This window comes from Echinococcus granulosus (assembly GCF_000524195.1).
Source record: "Echinococcus granulosus chromosome Unknown EG_S00010, whole genome shotgun sequence".
Lineage (NCBI taxonomy): Eukaryota > Metazoa > Platyhelminthes > Cestoda > Cyclophyllidea > Taeniidae > Echinococcus > Echinococcus granulosus.
The window spans coordinates 620,308-630,171 of NW_020170390.1; the positions used below are offsets into that span (position 1 = coordinate 620,308).

General features: G+C 39.1%; 2 protein-coding genes across 2 annotated transcripts; both read right to left on the reverse strand. All coding sequences in view use genetic code 11, as the record gives it.

Annotated features, from left to right (window-relative positions):
- Nucleotides 1-3,304: 3,304 nt before the first annotated feature.
- EGR_02272 (hypothetical protein) lies at nucleotides 3,305-7,388 on the reverse strand (the record flags this gene model as incomplete). The annotated part of the gene is made up of 7 exons (XM_024491521.1): nucleotides 3,305-3,348; nucleotides 3,491-3,577; nucleotides 3,798-3,881; nucleotides 4,121-4,245; nucleotides 5,081-5,185; nucleotides 6,194-6,317; nucleotides 7,313-7,388. The coding sequence occupies 7 exons, from the start codon at nucleotides 7,386-7,388 to the stop codon at nucleotides 3,305-3,307; spliced, it is 645 nt and encodes a 214-aa protein (XP_024354027.1).
- Nucleotides 7,389-8,528: 1,140 nt separating this feature from the next.
- Nucleotides 8,529-9,166, reverse strand: EGR_02273 (hypothetical protein; the record flags this gene model as incomplete). The annotated part of the gene is made up of 3 exons (XM_024491522.1): nucleotides 8,529-8,589; nucleotides 8,710-8,954; nucleotides 9,101-9,166. The coding sequence occupies 3 exons, from the start codon at nucleotides 9,164-9,166 to the stop codon at nucleotides 8,529-8,531; spliced, it is 372 nt and encodes a 123-aa protein (XP_024354028.1).
- Between the last annotated feature and the right edge of the window lie 698 nt (nucleotides 9,167-9,864).

The window sequence follows — 9,864 nt, forward strand, 5'->3', positions numbered from 1 at the left end:
GTACTAAATTACCTAAAAACTGTTCACTGGGGAGGGTCTTAACTGTATTGAAAGTGAAGATTAGTAGTACCTTACAGGGGCCTATACTAGGAATGGCGTAAATAAACACCATTTGAACGAGGAAACACATATTTGATTTGATTTTTAGCTGTTTTAGTGAATAATTTTATCAGCGCCATCACTGGGTTGGCCCAGATCCGTGTTGACAGCAAAATTCTGTCACTGACGGGAGAGGGACAATCAAATTAGCAGTGTGAGGTTCAACGATTGAGTTCCTTCTCACCACCCTTCCACCGTGCCTCTGCAGCCGATGTACGCACTCACAAGCAAGAGGTACTAAAAGAGAGGCGGTTACAGTGTGTAAACTACTTCAAATCAGTAAAAAGTTCCGTTTTTTTCCATCATTCGGAATACGTTTAAATGTATCAGAATCATGACTGGACAATATCGTGACACGCATGAAAATGCTAGAAAAGTGATATAAAAGGGGTATCACTGAGAGGCCTGAAGCTCTTTCATTGTTTAAAGTCTTTGACATTTAACATTTCTTTAGTGTTTAAACAGATTTTTGTTCTTTAAGGTAAACAGATGCAAAGAATTCTTTACAAAATACTTTCATGTCCTCCAACTGCGAAAATTTTGGATGTAGATATTTTACATTACCAAATCCCAATCAATTTTTACTCAATCACCACCTGAATTTCCTTCCTAAAAACTGTTAATTATCGGATCGAAAGATCGACTGTACTAATTTATACCAAAAAATGAGACAGTATCTTGTTTAAGAACGAATTATTTAAACTTAATATCCAAAGGATGGAAAAAACAGATGGTTTGGCTAAGCAAAAACAACTGGATTAATAAATTAATGACTGACTCTTGGTTACAGACTCTCTAGTTATAGACTTGAGCATTGAGCCGAGGGCTAACATCTATCATGTTTATAAAAGAGCAAGGCAGTATAAATGAATACGGTGTAGTTTAATTTGTGTTACTGTTAGAGCAGATTGAGCAATGAGAAGAGGGAAAAATCATTAGTCAGTTTTAACCTTCAAGCCTTTCTAAAGGTATTCTATCATGCTCTACATGTAAATATACTGGGGCAGCGGGAGATCCCGTCTATTACCAAAACAGTACTACGTTGACATAGGAGATACCATGCACCGGCATCGCCGCTTTTCGATCGTCTCTCCTCCCACCTGTAAAGACATTGGCCTTGGTGTCTGAAGCCAGGACGTTAAATGGGCACGCCTAGACGCGTACCCGCTCCGCATGTAGGACAAATTTGTCGGAATCCGGGGTGGGGAAATGTAAATGAAGCTTTACTTTTAGTAGAATCCCTAGTTAAGAGTGTGAAAGCACATAAATAATGTAAGAACACGCAGTAAGCTATGCATACTAGATCATTTAATACTCTAGACAGCGTTTGTAGACCCAAACAACTGAAACGGCATCGTACAGACATTAGAGCTTCCGATTAACAGCAGTTCGAACTCTTGAACACCAGGTGGAAATTATATAAATTATTTAGGAATAATGCTTAAAATCATTTACTATATATAGTTTCATCCTCGTCCTGTCTGTTTTCCAGTTTACTGACAAGATTTATGGATGTTTTGGGCATGTTTGGGGAGGCAAATTCAGATGGAGCCACAAAACTATGTAGTTGATTCCGGCGTGTGCGAAAACTTTGTTTGAAAAAGGCGTTTAGCTTAATGAACAATATTAAAATTAGAATACATTTTATTACAAACACAGCACTTTGGGGTAAAGAAAAATAGTCCATTCATGCGAATCAATGCTTTATACCTACGGAAATAGTAACGCCATTGTGCATAACAGGTTTGAATATTTTCTACTAACAATACTTATTTTTTAATTGTCTTCATCTAAAATAATAAGTTTATCTAGACTTGAATTTGCTACCAAACGCGATATTTATTTGACCATCGGCCTATATTTTGATTTTATAATGAAAATTCTGCAACGAGGTGCAAATGTAAAATAGGAAATTGACTCACAGTTCCAAAGCCTGTTTTACCAAAAACTGAACATCCCACTACCCTACCAAATTTGTCGAAAAATAAATGAATTGTGGATTAAATTTGGCGCAAATTTGGCCGCGTAGTGTAGCTCTTCGAGAATTTCTTGAAGACTAAAGAAGGCATAATACCGTGGTAGAACACGTATTATTGACGTACAGGTCTTGGGAGCTACTGACATGGCCCGGAGGCCAGGGCCACCCGGCGGAGGCACAGAGGCGGAGCCCTAAGCGGCCTGTTACCAAAGCCGATAGTTAAACAAACACTTGAAGTTTTACACCTATAGTTAGACAACTTTGAACTTCATTTTAATCTAGGGCCATATTTCTATTGCCAATTGAAGGAGCCCTTTAACTTCAACCCAGCTAAAAGTAAAAGGCGTTTTATTGGCTGGTATTTTTTTAATTGGAGAATATAATGCTGCTAAGATACAGGGGTAAGTATGATCACATTTCAGGAAACGGATGTGTTCAGTAGTTTTGTCTCTGACTGCGGCTAGAATCAGTGCTGTTCATGAATTCCTTAGCTTATACAACTGTCACGGCAGGGCTGAGTAAGCCCACCAGTAAGACTTCGTACCACGTGTGCACCCAGTCACACACGCGCACCCAACCGGGTGGTCATGTGGTGCTCCAGTGTTTGAACAGCGCCAACTTACGGTAAAGTGCGTCAGAGATTGTCAATTGCGAAAAGTTGGCTTGCACGCGTCCCCTGCCCACCCCCTCTGCCTTAGGTCAGTCGTCTGCTGTCTCGCCGGTTCACAGCCCACGGTGCGATAGACGCATCCGCGGGCTCGGTAGTTTTGTGGTGAGTTATGCATCCGTGTCACAAACAGGGCTGAACCCGCGGCTATACAACAATTGGAGTGAATCCGGTTTTGTTTTCTGCCACTGTTTGAAAGTCGCCTACATAAACATCATGATCGCGAGATACGTACATCGGATGAAATCATAAAGCTCCGTCCCTCTTCCTCTCTCACACAATCTATCGAGTATTTTGCATTTTAACGGTGGTCTTAACTATTACAAGACAATTTGTAAGAAAACCATTAGGCCCCCATTAGGATTGGCATATTAGCTTCAAGCCATTGTTGCTGAGGTTTCGCCAAAGCACTTATGAAATATCTTGGAGATAATTGAATGACCTTCGGAAGGCTATTAATTTTTATTAGATTGGACGTTATCAAGCTTGCAGCTTGTGGCGTCATCATTGAAACTACTTCATTAAGTCAAGAGGTTATGCTAGCATAGTGATCCAAAGTTTTAAATGCTCATTATAGGAATCATTCTCCCTACATCACCAATGCCTAAACAAACTTAATTAGAAAAAATCATGAAGCGCGGGTACATAAAGAAATGTTCTGCACTGACCAGCTAATGGCTCCGGGTTCTTCTACGCACCACACACTTAGATCAAGTGAAACAAGGCCCCTGTAATATAGATACAACCTCTACTATAGATGAAAATAACTCCTAATATAAATTTGCCTTCAATGCTGTGGTATTTAGTACGTGAATCAGAACTGAAATATGGTACTCGTAAAAAAACCTTGGGACATGTAATTTTAAAGCTCATCCCAATTTATTAAGCCTAAGCTTAAACCTGATGAATTTAGCTCAGCGTTTTCTACCCACAACTTAATCTGGAATTCATGAACAATAGCTTTTACAATTTTCAGGCGTTTTTGAATAGTAGTGTTAGCCGATCATGCTCCATCACTGTCGGAAACGAAGTGCAAATCACTACAACGCTCACCTGCTGCACGTTTCGTCGCCTGAAGAACACGTTCCTCAAAATCTGCCGATTTTGAATTTGAACTTTTGTTACTTGTGAACGCACCTGAAAAGTATAAATTATGTATAAATTCTGTTTAAAAGTAGACTCATTTCGAGAATGATGTCAAGCAAAGGAACTTTTACTGAAACGCCGGCAGGCCTTGTCGCGTGCAGGACTACTGCGAGTTCCTACCCTTACCTGGCCATGCGATAATTGGGTTGTTACCGGAGCCCTTTGGCGAGGAGAATGCTTAGGATTAGGGCTGAACATAATGAGCTGTGGTTTTGTAGATATAGGCTAACAAAATAGACACCCCAGCAACTGTTGCTTTGTAAGACAGTACAAATGGAAGGAAAAATCATCAAATGAATAAAATTTTTGCCGCAGAATGCAGTCTTTTCCAGCCTCTTCAAATTTATTAAGGGTTCTAAAGAGTTTTGAAAGGAAGAATACTCAGTGAGAAGACCTTACCGATTGTGTTTATTTATTAAGAGGAAGATGTCATGAATTGCCATGCAGCTTATCATTCGATAGACGTACTAATCTTGGTTGTAGCGTCACAAGAATGGACCTTTTTAAATTATTGCATAACCTTTTCTTACTGCGAAGATACTTGCAGTAGAAGGAAGAGTGTCACCGAACGGCCTATAATCGTCCGTCATTTTGGGATAATCTGGTCCTCTGGTTATTCTGCTTTCGCGGCGACTTCGGCACAAGTGGGTGCGGTAATCCACAATGTGCCAGAAACCTTCACACAATGTGTGATTTTACATTCCCACAAAACCCCTTATCGCACAGAGTAAGGCCACCTGCCCGATCTCGAGGATTGTCAGCCCGTGAAAGTAGCCGGAGCTGTTCAGGTATCATCTCGCTCCTCCGTACCCATGGATTTTAGGCTTTTGGTCTGAGACATTGGACTCGAGGTGTCCTAGCTTGGGAATGCGAAAGAGCTACGAATTTATAGTGTTCCCGAGTTAGGTTCCGAGGAAAAGTTATAAATCACTGGTCGAACTCAGATGGACCCATCTTTTTGTCGTGGCAAGAATAACAGTACCACATAATTAGCACAATTTTATTGTTTTCTTGAAGCGCTGTCGTGCGAGCAATTACGCAATACTCGCTAATGGTGTGGCCTTCCAATAGTTTGAAAAATTTGCCTGCAAGTGCTAAATAATAGTTTATATTGCAATTATGATTGTTCTTCTTTTACCTTAAAACGAATGTTTGTTACACACCCCCTTTTTTTAAAAACTTTAACTTACCCTATTTTTGTAAACAGCCAAAGTTTATCATGATTAATTTGACTAACGTACATGATGGTGATTTTGCTTTTCGAGAGCAGTGCAGTAGCAACTTGGTTTTCCTTACTTTAAGAAGATGTATTTAAACAGGCGCTGGTTTAGCAATGCTTCAAACACTTTCCGTTTGGCAATAAACAATATGGGAAATAAATGAACCCTATTGGTTCGAGTACATTGCCTTACGTTGCCTAGATTTCAAGTATGCTATTTTGTTTCCCATAAATATAGCAGGATTTAACCATTTTGAATGAGAATGGCAATCGCATTTCTAACACGAGTATTGGTATGTTACATTTCGTAGTAGGACCTCACAAGTCACCGATGGCTATAAGTCTGTCATTGACCTAATCTTGTTAGTGACTAAAAATTTATATAAGCATGTCATCAAGAGGTGAAAATGTTTTCATTTAAGGGAGGAAGTATTATCAGTACATTACTAGTGCTAGCATTCCTCTGTCCCTAAGAATTCAGCCAGCATAATGTCATCTAGTAGGAATGATTACACACATAGCTGTGTTATGGTAAGGAGTACTAATTTCGCTCAAGCGGGCAGAAAAAACCATGTATGTTTTAGGTCTTACGTTGGTCACATAATTTTTTACCCGTAATTTTGTCCCTGTGGCCTTTTTAAAAGAGTGGTAAGCTCGTTGGTAGTTCCATTAAATAGTGTAGACTAAGCCATTATTCTAGTTCTACCCAACGGATGATACTAAGATTGACTTAAAATGGCCTATGTGATCAGCGACAAACTCACATCAGGATTACGTCAGGATCAAGGGCACAAGGTGGAGTTAGTAGTAAAAGAATTATTTAAATTAAAATACGGTGAATATGCTAGGTGAGTTTCCAAGTAGCTTCTAACAACGCATGTTTCATTCAGCTGTTTTACTAACTTTCTCGAAAGACTAGTAAAATTTTAGTGCCGAAATTTATGCGTTGGCAATTCCAGAGTCTGGGAATTTCTGCATGCGTCGAGCATTCTCAGTACCAGACAGTGGGATGGTAAATTGAAATATTGCCACCCTTATGTCAAACTTTAGTCCTTGCAAATACTATGATGGCTACATAGGCAACGTTGAACCAGCAGCAGGTGCTTTAGATTCAATTACTTTTTGGGAGGCAATTACAAAAAGAATCAAAACTGAAATCCATTTCAGACACCATATTAAGTTGCCTTCAGTACCGCTGTTGCGAGTGCCTAAAAATTGGCTTTATTTGGAAGGACCAAAAAGTTTCATCAGTTAATTTTGATCCATTTTGCCAAAATTCTGACAGTAGCTGATCGCGATAAACAATTTTTAGAAGTTGTGATCGATCACTGGACTAAACTAAAGTTTATAGAGCCTACAATCAATTGTTGCATTTAATGGTTAGGTCAAAGGGTACCATTATTTGACCACATTGCTGTCAATATGTGAGTTTCATCTTCATTTGTTTCAACACTGGCATTTGTGTTCGAATCGTCCGGAAATTCCTGATCTTTTCCGCTCTGATGCCGCAAAAATAACATGCCGTTCCGTTGACTACTGAATCTATGCGTTGCAACTTGAACACGATTGTTAGGTTAGGTGGAGATTAAACTCGTGTCACCTCTAATTAACATAACTGGCAAATTCCACATTCTTAAATGCTCCAATTTTTGACATAGAGCGGTTGACTCATTCCGCAGAAGTGGTGAGTCCGGAAGTATGGTTCTTCTGCATTGCAGAAGAGTGCCACATAAAGTAAATTTCTAAAGAAGCCACGTCATGAAGGAACGCGCTGTAATTAAATGTGGCAATAAATAAAACACTAATGTCACAGCACAAGTTTGTGGTTATTAAGATATTTAACATTACTAAATATTTGTTTGGAATATGCTTCTTACAGGCCTCTCCAACTGGTGTTATTCACTCTTGGCACAACTGTTCAGCATTACTGGTGTCTATAGCCCTGAAGATATATCACATTTCTCCAAAATAACCCGTCTCGGTACTCGTGACTGCATAGGCCTCATCAGAACTACAACGATAAAGCTGATTACCTGCATAATAAAATTATCCCCTCATCTGTTGATCGAGTCAGAAATGTGGGGTTATAAAGTAAATTTATGACTGTCTACACACGAACCCCCAAGAAATAAAACTTTTTCATGAGGAGTTGATTTCTCCCGAGCTAGACACGCGTTAGCAGAGATCATGGCATAGAAGAAACCAATTAGTTTCACATTATTTCCTTTAGTAGTTCTGATTGTATTACTTTGATACTGTGCATTTAAATATGCGGACATTTTACTCTCTGCAGGTTGTACCTCCACTTGACAGTCACAGCCCTTGATTAAGCCTATAGCCTGCTAGTCCTTCTGTACGTTAATAAGAGATTTTCTTCCCTGCTAATTGGGGAAACTTGGGGCCCTATATTATTAAAAATGACAGCAGGTATTTAATAGATTTGTGCAACAGGAGACATCCCATTGAGAAATAACGATATGAAAGTATTTTACAAAACTTAGTAGTATGACATTACCTCTTTGATACAAAAATGTAAAAAGAGTGCAATTGTATTGGTTGTCACACTGAAGCCACCAATGGATGTTGCCATGATGAAACATGACGTTTATGGGTCTTGGATTTCCGGGATGTGAATGAAAGAGCGGCAGATGCAAATGTCCTAGGTCCTCTATTTGACAGATATGTTATCAAACACAATCCTACTTTGTTTTCGGAAGTAACTGGTGTTCGACGTGTCGTTGAATAGTCGCCATCGGCAGTCGTAGCTTCTGAATTCTCTTATAACAGCTTTCAGAAATTGCCACGTAGGTATGGAATTTAAAATCTGCAATCTCGAGAATAAAGGCCAAATGCAAAGGATGAAGTTCATTTATGATTTTTGCGTTGATAATTCGTCACACCGGCTTAAATTTGTACAATTGACTGTTAGGCATTTGAGGAAATAACATACAGGATTTGCTTAAAAATCGTACTTGATTGCACAAGTATTAGTTTTCCCTCAATCCATTCAAGAAATTCAAAATAATTTACTTAGTCACAAAAATCTAAGAACCAAAATAAATCCGAGTAACCTGTAGTGTTACCCGGAGAGGTCCCAGGTTTTCTAATTATTTTAATCCATTTACAAAATATTTACAGATCCACTCACAACCTTATCTTGTTTACAAATCTTAGCTGAGACTCGGCCCTTGTTTAGTGTTTTCAGGACACGATTATGTAAAACTCACCTGAGAAACCTTTCAGAAAGGTTTTTATTGAACAAAGCAAGTTAACAATTTGTTTCGGCCCTTCGTCTCCTCTGGTACCATTAACTGGTGTTGAGTTCTCTGTTCTACAAGTTGTACCATTACACTAAAACGATATTCGTTATCACCACTGCTAAGTCAGTAAGCACCTTTACTTATTTATTCCATATTAAGTTAGGTTTCCCTATTGACGAAATCAATGCAGAACTCCATAGGCTTATTATATTTACTGTTCCTTGTGAAAGGTGAAATGAACCTAATAAATAGGTAGTAGAAATAACGACTTGTGAAGACGAAAAAATGCAAGGCATCCAAATGGATGTATAGATATGAATAATCGGAGTGGCTAATTCACCAGCAGAACAATGGAAGAGGATTCCGCAACCTTTCCGATTCTCCAGTTCCAATGCAAACAACAAACTTGCTCTGTAACGGAGCACAAGGTGGAACTGTCAAGCTCCAGCGCTCAGCCCAAATGTGTATGCTGATGGAGCGGAATGTTTTCAGTCGGTTCTTGTTTGCATAATTTTCTCGGAACTCGGAGGACAAAACATTGCAGTTTTTCGTGTAGTTTGTAAAATGTCCTTGGTAAAGCAAATTCTAGAACAACAGCAGTGCCTTGATGGGTATTTGATACAAAAAAGGTTTTCCTACCTGTGTTCCGCACCAATGAGAAGGGGGATTGGGTATTACCTAGCGCCTGTTTTTCCTTCCTCACTGCATTTTATTTGAAATTTAGTGCTCACATTATCAAGGTGTGCAATGCATACAGGTGTAGAATTAGTTTTCTCCATCGCTGAAATGGACACCATTGAAATCGTCATTAATAAGTGCTTTATTAGGTGGTAATGGTTTTTACTAATTCGGGATACTCACATCCAGGGGTTTGGGTTCTATCAAATCAAGAAGCCATGAAATGGGCAAGTCTTTATGTGAATCCAAATTTGGGGTCAAACTTATGAATTCACTGACAAAGCTCTACACCATACTAAAAGTAATTTAACCATTTGAAGGTATACTTGAACTTATGCATATTAAGCAGAAAAGCAGAAAGTTCTTGCATAAGTCATTTGCCATAGTTAAACCTGATTTGTTATTACTTCGAGTTCATAGTCAAGTAAGTGTTGAGTTCCTTAGTGGCCAAAGTCCATAAGCAATGCTTGAAATAAATGCACTGCTCCTACTGTCTAAATTTTCAAAACCACTCTATTGATTCTGGCATTTTCACGGCACAAACTGGCTAATTAAAATTTATTCTAATGTGTGAACGACTGACAGCTTTGTGATATGGTAGGGTAATGCATATGTTGTTTTAATGTTTTTTTTTTCAGAGAGGAGGGGGGGATACGAATCGAACCTCGTGACTGAGGTGTCAGTGTCCTGCAAACCGGAGAGCGGTTACATGTCCACACCCCCCAAACTCTGTACTGACTTCCCCTACTCACTTGCCCTAATGAGCATGTCAAAATCAAACCAACCTGGGTGTTCTAAGAGTATGAGGACCAGGGAG